Source organism: Hakea prostrata, chromosome 7 (genome assembly GCF_041222555.1).
Source record: "Hakea prostrata isolate BN-2017 chromosome 7, UWA_Hpros_2, whole genome shotgun sequence".
Taxonomy (NCBI): Eukaryota; Viridiplantae; Streptophyta; class Magnoliopsida; order Proteales; family Proteaceae; genus Hakea; species Hakea prostrata.
This window is the reverse complement of record NC_142606.1, coordinates 7,658,613-7,673,779: the sequence shown is the minus strand read 5'-3', so window position 1 is coordinate 7,673,779 and position 15,167 is coordinate 7,658,613. Positions and strand designations below refer to the sequence as shown.

Here is a 15,167-nt window from a genome sequence, read left to right as displayed (position 1 = left end):
GAGAGGGACTTAGTAATGTAAAATAACAAAATTTAATTCTTTAAAATGTAAAATAAAAAAACAATATTTACACCTAAATCCCTCATGTTTAAATCTCAACCACTCACTTAAAACTTGATGAGGTGGCTTAATATCAGCCGTCGGCATAAAAATCCAGAGAGGTACTCCTACTAATGCTTTTTCACCTACAATAGTGATCCTCTTAAGTGCTGATAAAATAAATAAGATTGGGATGTAATAAATTTGAAATGCTAGGAACACGTACCCATCCCTTCTCGTGAGAACACAAAACCAAAAAGTGAATGTGCTTTTATTCTCAGAACAATTTTACCTCTTATCGTGAGAACATAAAACCAAACAGTTCAACCATTTCTTCTCACCCAGCAAAAGCACACTGCTGCCGTCGAATGGGGACTACCCAACATCAACTTAATCCTCGAGAAATACTAATATGACGTCAACATAGCCAAGAAAGTCTAACCATCCCTATCATTAATTTTTTTCTTTTCCATTTTGACATTTTCTTTGTAGATGGATTTGCTTTTCTTCTCTTTAGTACATTTTTTTTTTTTTTAATGAAATACAAATAAAAGAGTAAGAACCCAAAATCTCTAGCAGATGTCAATGGCAAATGGAACCCATACACCTCACAAAACCTCCGGAGATCGAAACTAAGCTGCATCTCACTGTTAAGGATTTATGATCATCCAGTAACAGGATGAACTTGCACCTCCCACGATGTTTGATTAACTAATTATTATATCGGCAGCCCATGTCAAATTCATGATCGTAATTCTATTCCCTGTGCAACTGTCTTGAGTTCGATCTCAGTTCCATATTAATCAGCTGTTCCAATGCTTATCTCTCCACCACCACCACCAGCTAAAACATGCCAAAATAAAGTATCAGTAATGTGAGAAAAACAAATTTAAAAGGGTCACAATGTATGCAGCCTAGAACTTTACCATCAAACCTAAAAGCATTAAATAATGGCAGAATGACGGACAAACTTACAGGAAACCTAAAAAGAACAGGTTTGCTTTACCTGGCATCGGAAATCCCACGGTCATTATAGTTTGGTTGTCGAAATTTCACAGGAAAGCCTTGCATCACATGGTGGGAGACTGTTTGGCATTTGCATCCGCTACAACATTGAATGATGAGGATCAAGCCTAGTTGGCGCAGCAGATACATGCTGAAACTGAGGGTAACATAACATATTTGCAGGGAAGTGGTGTGGTGCTGGATCCTGATGAATATTTCCTGGGCCCATGAATTTGATCTCAGAATTCATACGAGGGCGATGAGCTTCTGATGAATGGAAAACATGTCTTCCATTATTCATTAGAGAGTGATGAAACTGTGGAGAAGATGGCTGACCTAGCAGATTATGGTACGGAACCTCAGTGGAGGTTCCACTGGATCATAAGGACCATGAAGAAATGGTGGAGATTCAAAACTTCACATGGCAGATCTTTCAAAGTTAGGGGTAGCATTCAGAACCGCCAGTTATTCACTAATGTCTACTGGTGTATTTGAGGAACAAAATGGCCCATCTTTAGTTGCTTTCAAATCAGGCATGAACGTTGAATTTTGGAGGTTAGCATTATCAAGCTGTCCTCTTGGGCAGTTTAATCTCTATTGTGAAATCAGCTCTCTCTACAAAGCCAATGGCAGCACTGGACAGCAACCCTAAATCAGTTTGGGGATCATCTAAGCGCAACCGAACCCTGTCATTTGTTTTTGATGCAAATGATTACCGTCAGTACTGCTGTTGTTGGATGCAGATTCACCAACCATACAAGAAAACAAACCACCATCAGAAACTGAAAAGCCTGTCCCACAAGGCTCTGCAACATTGGTTCTTCTAGCCCCACTGGTTGATCCTTGATTTGTCGATACCGGTGCTTCCACTGAGTGTAGTTCTAATCAACAGCATTCTGTTCAACCCTGGAGTGTGACAGACAGAAAAGCTGAACATACAAAAGTTGATATTGACAATCTCAAAATCTCCTTTGTCTGTTACAGAAGGGAACAAGCAATAAAGATCCGCCGCTGCTGTCTAATGTAGATTTGGCAGCACCAGACAAGCCTAATCACTAATGTCTATGGGATAGGAAATCTTAGCCCTGTGGTTGGAAAACCGACTAAGAGAGAGAAATACTTGAAATTTTCAGGACTCTGAAAAGAGTCTTACTCTTGAAACTTTATTTGGGACAGCCTTCATGAGCGGAAGGGACCCTCTTAGGTTTCCAGAATAGAATGGGGAGGCTGTACACCACAAACCTAAAAAAAACCCTGGAAATAACTTTCATGCTAGAAAGACTCTCAAATCAAATATCATCAAGGAGAATGCAAGTATTGGTCCACAGGACGATGATTGAGCAAATATTGGGTGAAATCTCTAGTTTGTCCTCAATTGTGAACTGTTCACTTTTATTTGACATTCAGTTAACAGCTATAATGCACCAGTAAGAACACAACAACAACTCAGTAACAAACTAAACAAAAGAATGAAACAGAAGTATGTTGGGATAACAAACCAGTGATAGCAGAACATAACAATAGAGATTTGGATGCAATTCTTTCTTCTTCTTCTTTTTCCAGACAAGAAGGGCAATTTCTCACTGACGACTGGTCTTAATTTCTTTCTAATAACTTCTGAGAGTATCCCCCACCCCTTTTCAAAAACCCCAACCCCCAACCTCACCTGTGTAATACCCCACTGAGAGGGAGCCCCAAAACTTAAGTACGTTGCTACATTAACTCCCTTCCCCTCTCAATCTCTGATCAGGAACAGGTATGAGAACAATACAAAGGCCTGTCATATGCACCCTTTTGTACAACAGCTCCATGACCTCTACTGCTTTCGAAGTAAAGAAAACCGATAACCTGGACAGAAGTTGACAGGTGAACAAGTCCACACGGATTTTGACCACCCGGCAGTGTCAACAGTGAATTGTTGGTGCCACTGCCTTTATCACCACTGACAACTGGCAAATTTCCTACTTCAATTGTAGAAATGCCGGTCATGACCATGTTCAGTTTTGCAGGTTTTGTCAGAGCCTAGTATTGAGATGTATTTGCCAACATGGTTTTACAGGTGATACAGTTTGTACATTTTATTCCCTGTTTCATCTAGCATCTGTTCATATCTGATGCAGCTTCCCCAACTAATCACAAAAAGAAGAAGCAAGGACTATTGAGCAGCTCCGAGTGGACCAGATCCAGCCAGCCAGCTGGCCTTCCAGGAAGATCCTCCTTGCTGCCCACAAATTTGCCAGGAAACCTCATCTTTGACCAGTAAAATCCCTACCTATTTAGTAGTTGCTTAGTTTATAATTTGCTGCCAATGTAGTTTTTAATTTAGTTGGTTCCTATGTTAGTTGTCCAAGGCAGTATCTTTTAGCAGTTTCTATTTTCATTAAGTTTGTAGTTTTAATTAGTTACTAATCCTCTTTAAGTTTCAAAAATTAAGTTGGTCTATATCAAGATAGATACTGCAACTTACTCGCAAAGAAAAAAAGGAATAAAAACTTAGCATATCCTTGCATGCAGCTGTGTCTGAGCAAGCCCGCCCGCCCCCCTTTTCTATCATCTTCCCTTTCACACCCACTAAACCTCTTCCATACTATCACTTGTGACCAAGGTATAAAGTATCCCACGATACCATATGATACTAGCCGATACGTATCCATATTTGACCCAACCGATATGATACATCTCGATATGTCTTTCCATTGAGTTCCATAAAATACATTAGCTAGAGCGATATAATACTCGATACAGGACGATACGTCTCATAAAATCACTTGATTGATACGATACTCGATACTGATACTTTAAACCTTGCTTGTGACTGCAACTTTGCAAGCAATTGTTGCTGAAGCCCAGAAGACACTCTTCAGTCAAGCCCTTAACTGCTTCTGCTGATCCTCATCAGAAGAACCGGAGCACACTTATGCTGCCTGCAGCAATGAAACCAGCCTTGGATTGAAGATTGGGTTCTGTTCCAGCAGGACTTCTGAAGAGTGTGATCCCACTCAAATCCCACTTTGGTGTGGTTGGCTGCATTATTTTGGAGCCCCAACTTTCTAGTTTCATCACACTTTAAATCTCCTCTGCTGCTCAGCAGAATTGAACCAAACTTGCAGCAAAGATGTATCACATCAAGGCTTATACTCTTTTGAGCCAAACCTAGTGCGGTTTGCAAGTTATCCCATAACCTTCTATCTTGGTGTCACCTTCATACCTCAATCTCTCCAATGGAATTGACTGAAATTTGGAGGCAGGGTTCTCCTCACTTTCATCTACACCAGACCTGAATTTGACACAGTTACTACGGACTGTTTTGGTTAGAATTAAAGTTTCTACTCAGAGTTTTTATACTTGATTCATGGGTGTATCTGGGGTTAGGTCACCCCTAATCTAGTCTTACATTAATATTGGTACCCCCCTGAAACAGTATACATATTGGGCTCATACACTCGATATGTATCAAGACTTGCACCGGCTGTAATACCATCTGTACGCACATGTGCACATAATGGATTAGGATTCATTGCAAGGGGAAGAAAACCAGTGCTGCACAGGTTGTCAGCATGAGGAAATAAAGGGATGGTAAGATAAGAGAGGTCATGCCTTGGATTAAAAGCTATTCTAGTATGAAGAATAAAAAAGGGTGAACCCAGTGCTGAAGGCTTCCACACAAGTAGAGTATGCAGCCTTACCCCACCAGCTTTTTCTTCTTATTTTCTTCTCGTTCTTCTTCTTCTTTTTTGTTTTTGAGAGGCTGTTTCGATGACTTGACCTCACAGTGCACCAACCACTAAACAAAGGTCCACCCCTAGTAAGAAGAACCTAGATTTCAAATACTTTGGTGGTATATTTTATGAATATGAAGTTCTTCCTTTATTTACAATCCTATAATTCCTTCATTTCAAGCTCTGTTCCAAAATTCAATGTGAAACCTTATTTTTTAATAGATATACCTACTGTTTTATATAGAAATTTAAACCCCACCAACTTTAAAACCAACTTATATTTGACCGCAAGACAAATTATACTTCTCTAACATGATTCTCAGGGTGCACAGAACCCACATGCACATCCAATAGCTTAGACAGATTTTCCTTTTTCTTCCCTCCACTAAGGGAGCACCATATTCACCACAGCAACAAGGAACAAATATGCACTCTTAGACACGCAAAAGTACAAGCCGAAGGGATGAACAAATTGTTCCTTTCTACTAATAGTGCACATCATTAATAATGAGTATTTTATAGTACAAAGAGACGAGATGTCTCACCAATTCCTCCTCCTCTTGACTGATTAATGTCTTCGACATGCTCAAGAAAGATACCTAGAACTATCCAAATAAGGAGTTGTATATAATATAGAAGATTCAATAAACTGATTCAATAAACTCCCCTAAGATAACATTCTATAAATTAAATTAGACTGCTAATCCTAATGAAGAACTGGAAGGATCAAGCATTTGATTTAGGGTATGAATTTCCTTTTGCCACAGCTCTTAGTGTTGAAGGATATATATATTTATATATGCAGCTTTCAACACTGGGAAAATAAACGACGATCTCAATCCAATTCGGATGCGGCTTGCAGCGTTTGCTTACTCGTCTTCGAAGTCCCACAGAATTATGAGCAAGAAGGATATGGATTACTACTTCCGTTTAGCTCAGACATATATTCCATGAAAAGGAAAGCAGTATTGTGAAATAATTCAAACCAGAATCCAAAAAGTAGTCAAATATTCCATTCTGTTATCAGAAAAACAGATAAACCCTAGAAAATCTGCGTTCTATATTGATCGAATACACCACAGTACAGCTAAAACCCTAAAACCTAATCAACCCAATACAGAAAAAAATCATACTAAACCCTAGACTATATCTGAATAACGCAACGAAACCCAATAGATGAACAAGCTTCCCTGACCTGGGAGGATCAAAATGATCACTTGGGAGGAGAGGGATGTGAAAGTGGCGGGGTTCCGAGCAGACTGGCCTGCTGCATTTCAAGGTCGTTCAACTGCTGCTCTCTATCCATCGCTATGATAAGAGGAACCACCAGAATCAGGAAAGTCGTTCCTGCAATCCAGGCTGCTTTGCCGGTACTCTTGAAGAGCTTCTTTGTGACGAATGCTGCGTCAGAGACCACTCTCTTTCCATGATAAACCACTGGGGATTGAGAAATAGTGCTGGAAACCCTAGTTAGTATACCATCATCGTTGCCTTTGCCCCTACTGTTTCTGTTTTGAGACGCCATGGAGAGAGAGAGAGAGAGAGAGAGAGAGAGAGAGACTGCAACAAGAGAGACCGGGAGGCTTCCTCTGGCGATGTGAAGAGATATAAGAAGAGCTTCGGTACCACCGCTGGATTGGAACCAGAGAAACCTCACCATTTCATACAACCCACATGAGTTAATCAAAACTTATTTGTTGGCCCAATGGATCAAGAAATATTTCGAGTACAATACTTAGCAGTGTCAACCGTCAACTCATCTCCGGTTTCCTCTATTCAGCCGAAGCCCAAGCCCAAGCCCAAGCCCAATTCAATATAATAAAAAACATCAAATTCAAACTCATACCCCTTTGGCTGTTTGTTTTGTGTTACCATCGCAGGGTTGCTATATTTATATAGTGGGCTTAAGATGAGTTTCTGCTTTTACCCAAAAAAAAAAAGAGTTTCTGGTGTTACTGACTTACTGGATCAGAAATAAATCGACATAAACAAATTATCCAATTATATATAATATTCAATTTTTTTGGTAGAACTTTGTAATTGATTTTGACATTGATATTTTTTTTTAAAAGAATTTTTTAATTGATTTTGACATTAAGAAGTTTGATTATGTAACTCCAATTATTGGGGCAAGAAAAGAAAAAACAATAAATGTAATGATTTTGATGTACTTTCATTTTAATCTATTATTATACATAAAATGTGAAAATTTGAATTTGTTGATGTCATCCGTTTATTCTTTATCGAATTTGGGTTTTGAGAAATGAACAAGAAGGAGTCATTAGACATGCTCAATTGGTTTAAAATAAATTATCACATATTGCGAACAGTAAAGAGAGAGAGTTCTGAACATCGAAATTGATTCAATGAAGGATGTGGAGTTGTTTTTCGCACCAATCAAAGGAAGGGACAGATACACTAGGCTTGTCGAGAAGATCAATGATAGATTAAAAGTGATTGAACATGGCCCAATAAATCATATTCACAAAGAAGGTATTCATGTTACCAATCCAAATTTAGATTGCAAGAGAAAAAGGCTTATTCTTTTTGGTGAAATTTTGTGAAGAAGATCGAGTAAGCTTGTTAAAACCTATATAGATCCCACACTTGTAAATACACAACCCTTATTTTTTTTTATGAAAATAATATATATAAGATTTTCTGTCGCTCCTCTCTAGAACTTTGTTTATCTTATTATCTAGAAGCTTAGTTCGGGTGTAGCTAAACCCGGTTAGGAAGGAAGGAGCCGCCCACGAGCAACGTCATGAGAGCGTCATGAAGACGTCACGTCAGCTCAAAGACGGAAAGCGTGTGAAGTCAAAGTGAAAGAGAGAGAGACAGACGATAAGGGTGCATAAGAAAACAAAAGAAAATTATGAAAAGCAGTTTGGAAAAAGAAAGAATCCAACAGTGAGTCAGAAAGACACGTCAGTATCGAGACACTGACAAAACGCCTCAATGTCTGACTTTTGACTTTTCACCAAAATTGTTTCTCCTTCGTTCGTTCGCTCGTTCTTTCCTTCCTTCTCTCCTTGCCATATTATAATTTATAATACCCATACCATAACGATACCGTCAACGGTCCTCATTCCGAGACTCTGAGATCCACCACATATGCACCGCAGCACCAACACCACCACCAGCAGCAGGAGGAAGGGTGGAAAGATAAGCTGCGCGACTCACGTGCTCACTATAATACATCATTATACCCGATTCATCATCATATGCCACGTGGATCTTTAAATAAAGAGGATCGTATCAGTCTCTCCATTGAATCAATCACACCAACAAAATAAAAAATTCTAACCCATAAAAAGAATGAATGAAACTCAATTTAATCCCAATAATGGGAACCAAAATAAAAAAGAGAATCTTTAGTTGTTTTGTTGTTTTAGGACAGGAAGCTTGCTGAGCTTGGATATCATCATAGTAGATGAAAGTGGTTTTGCTCAGGCTTGGTTCAAAATGAATTGGTTTGAATTGCACATGTTGATATTGTGTGGTCAAGATTTAATATTTCATGACTCTTTTCATCCAACCGTTCGTTACTTGGAGGCAATGTTCCCAAGCAAAATCCGAGCAGACAAGGTCTCAGATTTTGAACATTTATCCCTCCTCGCCCCCCCCCCCTAAATAGGCTTCCAGTCTTTGTGACTAGGCTGGTCAAGAAAAAACATAATAAGAGTGGTCCTCACAAGTTTAGGATATATGTGATGCACACAAATTTTTACCCATTTTTATGAAATTAGGGTCAATTTCAACCCTTAAACATGACTTTTCACTTCATATGCAAATCTATCAATTTAATTTTTAAGGTGAATTTTAAGCAAATCTATCATTGACTCAAAAAAGGGGGGAAACTGGTTATTTGTAGGGATCGACATATTAGACATTTTGTGTTATACTTATCCCCTAAAATCATAATTCAGATGATGCTTCTACCATAAGCGTGTTAAAACGTTTGGATTTGGCTTTATCTATTTGGTTTTAGATTTCTTCAAATTATGGATGGTTGGAATTCGTAGTTACCCATAAATAAATGGTGACTGTGAAGTCACATTTATGTGATTAAATCTAGTACCAAAGTGCGCCCAAAATATAGAAGAAAAAAATACCTAGTATCAAAGTTCCTAATACCTAACTAGTCCTTGTTCCAAATTAGTGCACTTTGAGGTATCGATGAGTGTGCTAGCTTCTAACCAAAATACTATAAGCTCTGACTATTGAATCCGGATCAGCAACTCCGTCGGGGAGCACAAAATGGCTTTTACCACCACAAAAAACAAGAGGGCAGGGGTGGTGATGGGAGTGTTGTATTTTTTTTAAAATATTTTTCAGAGGTGGGCCCCACCATATTTATGCATTCTTGAGTATTCGTGAGGTCTCCAATTTGTATGAGATGGTGTTAGTTTTTGAAAAAGCTAAGCGATAATAGCCCCATTGGTAATGAATCAGGTTGAATAAATACTCAGGTCAAAGAACCAGTTCAATGTGAGCCTTGGAGAAAGACAATATCTCTCTCTGGCTGATCAAAACTAAAGAATGAGGCAATGCTTAAGGCAGTAACTTTATTTCCAACTGTTTAGACCTCTATTCAAAGACTGTTATTAGAGGTGACTCATGAGTAGGTAGTTACATTTTTACTCAATAAATATTAATTGTTTTGTGAGGCGTTTGTGATGCCTGTACAATCCATATATGTATATTGTGTTTTTAGTGACACTGGTGGCCTTATAAGTTTGAAGTACTCTAGACAAAATGATGTAATTCCAAGTCATGGCTCTATCATACCTACTAAAAAGGAGAGAGAGAGAGAGAGAGTTTTGATAAGAAGTTTCCAAAGAAAGGAACCAAATGCCCGATTTCCCCAAAGCCTGGTCGTCCGGGGAACAGCGACACATGCATACCGCTATCAGCACCAAAATGAAGCATTTTTCTTGTGACCGACCACACACGCACCCTTTGGCCTTTCCCATTCCCAGCGCGGCCTCCACATTGAGACCGTACACTACAGCCCTTAGGTACAGTCAACAGCCCTCCAAATTTGACCCACATGCACTAATCCTGCCGTTGTTGCCCTTGCCTTGCGTACCCACTTTCGTCACCTTGACATTGCTAGGTTTCGCTAGCTGGGCTAGCTTTACTCCACTTACTGTACTCTCTACGTCTGTCTTCTGCTCCTTCCACCATTACTGCCCGTACTTATTCACAGGTAACAGACACACCACAGCCCTCTAGATTAAAAATGACTGCATACAACTTTCACTTTTCTTCAATCCAACGGTCTACTACACTTCAGGTCTTCCGTGATCTTCTCTTTCTCTTCTCTTATATACAGAATACGCTACTCTTCCTCCTGACTCGCCATTTTATAATAAAAACCCCAGCTTCAGGAAATAAAAAAAAATCATTAATTAATGGAATCAAACACCTAATCCCGCCATCACCTACTACAACAACGTCTCTTTTCTTAATTTCTTAATTTTCTTTATTCCCCCCCCGGCCTCCACCCTCATTCCTGTTCATTCTCAATTATTTAAATCACTTGACCCAAGTAAACGTTTGTTTCTTCTTGATTCCTCCCCCCTCCTCCCCTTCTTCCTCCTCCTTATCTCTCCTTTCCGTTCTCCGCAAGCAACACACATATGGCATTCATAACCTTCTAGAAGCTGGCTGATCATGGTGATGTAAGGCTAGCGTTCACCACATGCAACGGAATCTTTCGCTCCGTAACAGATAATAATTGTCTCCTTAGTAGAGAGGTTTGACCAAAGATTTTATGCCACACACTACTGTTTCTTTAGGATCAAAATGCCCGGCCACTGTGTAACCCTCACCGGCAGCTTTCCCCTAACCCCCTTCTTCAGTTCTAGCTACCAAACTTTTCCTTTCCTGGAATTTGAACGCTTGACACAGTGCTCTACTTAAATTTGATAGCCAAAAACTCTAAAATTAATTAATTAATTAATTAATTATTTATTTAATTAATTGAATCAAACAATTTTAATTTATCTCATATCAATTATCATGTACTAGTAAAAAGCATGTTCTCGACACTGTCTGTCGAGTTCTGAGACTCATCTGACTTATCTTCCACCAATTTACGAGTGTCTTCAGATTTGAATTTGCAGACCCAACACTTCATCATCATTCTGTTCATACCTTAAAAAGCCTTCCCAACCACAACAACTACTCTTCTATCTGTCAGTTCTATGCACAATGCAAGAACAGAGTTCTATAACACAAAATGCCAAATAATTTACTATATTTATATATATTACTATAATGCCACTATAGCAGATCTGGAACAAAGAAAGAAACTGGCTAGCCATGCCTAACGGGGAGCAAAACTATGAACAAAGCTTCCCAGTGGATGATGATTCGATACAGACAAAAAAAGACTAGGAAATTAAGCTCAAAATACTATGGGTCATGAAATTAACACTCCAAAAATCTGAAATCTCTCCTCCTCCTCCTCCTCCTCCTCCTTATTCCTTCCTTACATGACTCTCCATGACTCCAAGGTAGGGAAGCTCTGGAAGGAATCAAACTCTAAACCTGCACCCACGTCCGCAACCGGCGCATAGGAGACAGGACCCGTTGCCAACGTTCCCACCTGTGTGGGACCCCCGATCTGTTGCTGTTGCTGTTGCTGCTGAGGATGGTGATGTTCCAACAAGAATGCTGACGTGTCCAGAGTAGGCAAGCAGCTTTGTAGCCGGTTCCCCAGACGCGGCTCCGGTTTTATAACCGGTGTCGCCGAAGCGTCCACCGACATGTGTGGGTTGCAGAACCCGATACCGGTCACTTGCTGAACCATCTGTCGGAAGTTCGCTGGGTCGGCCGTGATGAAAGTCGTCTGTGACCGTTTCGACGCGCGCGACTTGCGCTTCGAGATCTTTCCGGTGGTGCCGATCGTGTTCCGGCGCTGCTGCTGCTTCGGAGCCGTTTCAGGGTCCGATCCAGACAGAGTCGACGTCGGTGTCGGTGCTGGATCGGACTTCACAAGCTGGACTAAAGTACCGTTAGAATCGGTTGTCAGGGTTTTGGACTCGTTGGACAGAGATTTCTGGAGAGCCTTGGTTAGGGTTTCGGTGTCTCGAAGGAAAGCATCGGAGATCCATGAGTCTGTGAAGGATGAACGGAACGGCCAGGAATCTACGAGGTTCGCTAGGTTATCGGAAGACGCCATTTCCGTTGTTGTCTGTCACACACAGTTTCTACGCCTTTCTCCTAATCGAAATGGAATGGGGAACTGAAAGAGGAGAAAAGGAATTAATCACTGCATTTTCGAACTCGCAGAATCGTAGGACTACAAAAGCGCTAATCAAATGTGGATTATGGCGGGAATCGATTCGAAACGTCGAAGCAATGAAGCTCTCCGAGTGAAGCTCAAAGGAGTAACCAAAACAGGGGAAAGCGAAACCCGAAATCTGCGAGAAACACAAAAACAAAGAACAACCACCTGAAAAAACAAACTACTCTGGAAACTAGAATGAATAAATCCAGTCACAAAACTCATTCAACGGGAGACACCAATCTCCTAAGGTATAGAAGAAGAAAGATGGTGAAGAGTCTTCGAATAAATTCACTGAAAGCAGAGATATGTGAGTTCACTTTGTAAGTTAAACGGAGCAGCTCAATGAGGAAAACAACTGAAGAAGAAAAGGAAAATAAATAGAACAACACTAGGGGCGGAAGAAGATAACCAGAGAGAGAGAAAGACGAGGAGGAGGAGGAGGAGGTAGTGAGCGTTATGCAAATGAACCAAGACAATAATAATAAATAGGGCGGTGCGACGAAACCGCGTTCCTCGGGCCACGTGTAACTTTTTAGATGTCGGGTTAACTCGTGTGGGTTGGGAACTGACTCGGTAGTGTAGTTAAAGTGAAAGTGCTTCTTCTCTTCAAAAGGGCTCTCTCTATTAAAAGAAGTAAGAACACAGTGGATCGATCCTCCTGCCGTGCTGTCCTAAAGCCTAAAAGGGAGGGGGGAGGGAGGGAGGGAGGGAGGGAGGAGCTAGTGGTAATTACAAAATTAGGGGAGGTGGGCCCAAGCCGCGTCACGTCGTCGACGACGCGTAAACTCACTTTCCCCCGAAATTTTCGATTTTGGAATTCTAAAATTTAAACCGGGGTGGGCTCTGTGAAATTCCAAGTGTATCCTCCTCACTCATGGCTTTGTTTTTTTATGTATTCCTTTTTGGGAGGAAGTGAACCAAAGACCATCCGTCATCGTCAATTCAAACTACTCAGTTGAGATCGGTTGGCCCTCCCCCCCCCCCCCCCAAAAAAAAAAAATAAATAAAAACTAGTCAATTGAGATGAAGTCGGTGTTTTGGACGGGGCAGTTGGTTCGTACCCGTGGTCTCCGGATCCTGGGTCTAGAAATCATGATCCGAACTATCTTAATTATATAACAGATTACGAAGTGAAATTTACTTATAAGTAGTGACAAAATAGATAAGAAGTGAAATCACTGGTGGACCTTATATGAACTTTCTCTTAATATGTGATGATAAAGAGACGTGATAAAAGCTTATGAACTCAGCCTCGAGGATCAGATTAACAGGTAGGTCTGTCTTCCTCCTTACACGGCACATCAGATTCTACCCATATATTTAAATTAAAAATTGTGATTTCAAATCCAAATCACAAGGTGTATAGTAGTAAGTACATTTACATGAATATATACATACAGATGTGTTTTGTTTATATTTAAAGAATTCAACCTTCAACTTACTTACTTTGATGAAAACAACTTAAGGAAGATTTTTGATGGAGGTGTAACAACAAATAGATGGTGACGTGACCATCAAATCTGTTGGATGCGAAGAGTAGATTGGGTGGGTTTCAATCATCTGTACAAATGAAACAGATTAGTAGTAGTCAAAACTCAATTATGAACCCTAACAACCCTATATATGGCTGTTCTGTATAAAAAGACCCATGCAAAAGGGAACATTAATCACATTGTAATGGAAAGTAAAGGTTAGGAAGGTCTGAATTACGATTAAGAGCCATAAATGCATGGTAATACATGTGATTAATTAATTTAGTTCATTCATCAAAATTGATCGAACCACCTGATCACCTGAGAAAAGCTACTCTATCTCGCTATAAGAATCATTTGGACGGACGGCCATGATCCATTATTAGAATGAAGACAGACCCCACTTAGTTCAACCCATATTACCAAACAGGTGAAATCTTATTCCACTCAAGAGTTTTACCAGGTGTTAGAATTAAGGTTCCTCTCTCAACTGCGCGCTGTATTGGAGCTCTTCTGCTTAACCAGTAAAAATCCATCAATTGATTAGACTAAAATAGCGTTATAAGATTAGACTAAAATAGTCTTATATGAAAACAGGCAGAGCATCCATCAGAATGATCTCTAGGTCATTTTCTAAAGGTGGGGGAGTGAGAGAGAGAGAGAGAAAGAAAGAGACAAAGCCAAAAGTTCACCTAAAGCTTGCAATTCTACCGGAGCATCAAAGGTAAAGCTAAAAAAAGCATGAGGTGATGGCTTTTTTTTTGTTTTTTTTGAGGTGATGGCTTGTTGGGGCATCAGCCAAGGCCCAAGGTGCAATGGAAGAACCAACATCACGATTGACTTGGGCTGAAATTCTATCAATGGAGTTTTTGCTTGTTCCACTCTTTATCATCTAATTGTGTAATTTGTTGTACGTTTATAAATCTAAAGGTTGTTGTAAAAATAGTTAGCATGAATTGTTTTTTCATGAAAATAATATTAACAGTTTTATCTTCAATTAATCTTTAATGTTGGTTCAAGAATCTTCTTAAACCTATAAATAAAACTCTGCCTCATACTATCTTCCCAGATAGTATTTCAAAATGAGAGATGCATAGAATCAGTGTCTAACATGTCGTCTGGTGTCGGCATGTAGGTGCCTAGCGACACGGACGCCAAGTCGACCGACTTTGGGTGAGTATTATTCCATTCACCGCATAGGTGGCAAAGGAAAAATTCGAGAAATGCCTCATCTTACCTCCATTTACTAATATCATAAAGTAACTCTTCAACATAATAAGTTTCACTACAAGGCTTGACTTTCGCATTTACTTTACTATGAAACCGACAACTGTGAAAACTTCAAAAATATTTCATTAATTATGATATCTATTTGACTGACCTTCAGTTAACGGCACTACTTCTCACAATTCCACAGTCAGGAAACGCGAGACGGAAAAGTTGAAGAAGAAATGAAACACCGCAATCGAGACGGAGAAGATGGACTAGGTCACAGGAGACAAACGGGGAAAATGATGAAGGGGAATCGCCTTCGCAGGGACAAGAACAAGATTTGGAAGCACCAACCGTAATTACTTTTGTGAACGGTCGACCATTGGCAATATATCGCCGATAAAGTGTAAAAATCATGTT

At 39.9% G+C, this 15,167-nt stretch overlaps 1 protein-coding gene across 1 annotated transcript; it reads right to left on the bottom strand.

The window, feature by feature from the left end:
• Positions 1-11,013: 11,013 nt before the first annotated feature.
• On the bottom strand, positions 11,014-12,539 carry LOC149009387 (calmodulin-binding protein 25-like). Its single transcript, XM_089164426.1, has one exon. It carries the CDS (start codon positions 11,953-11,955, stop codon positions 11,263-11,265), a length of 693 nt encoding a protein of 230 aa, XP_089020552.1. The 5' UTR covers positions 11,956-12,539; the 3' UTR covers positions 11,014-11,262.
• Positions 12,540-15,167: the final 2,628 nt, after the last annotated feature.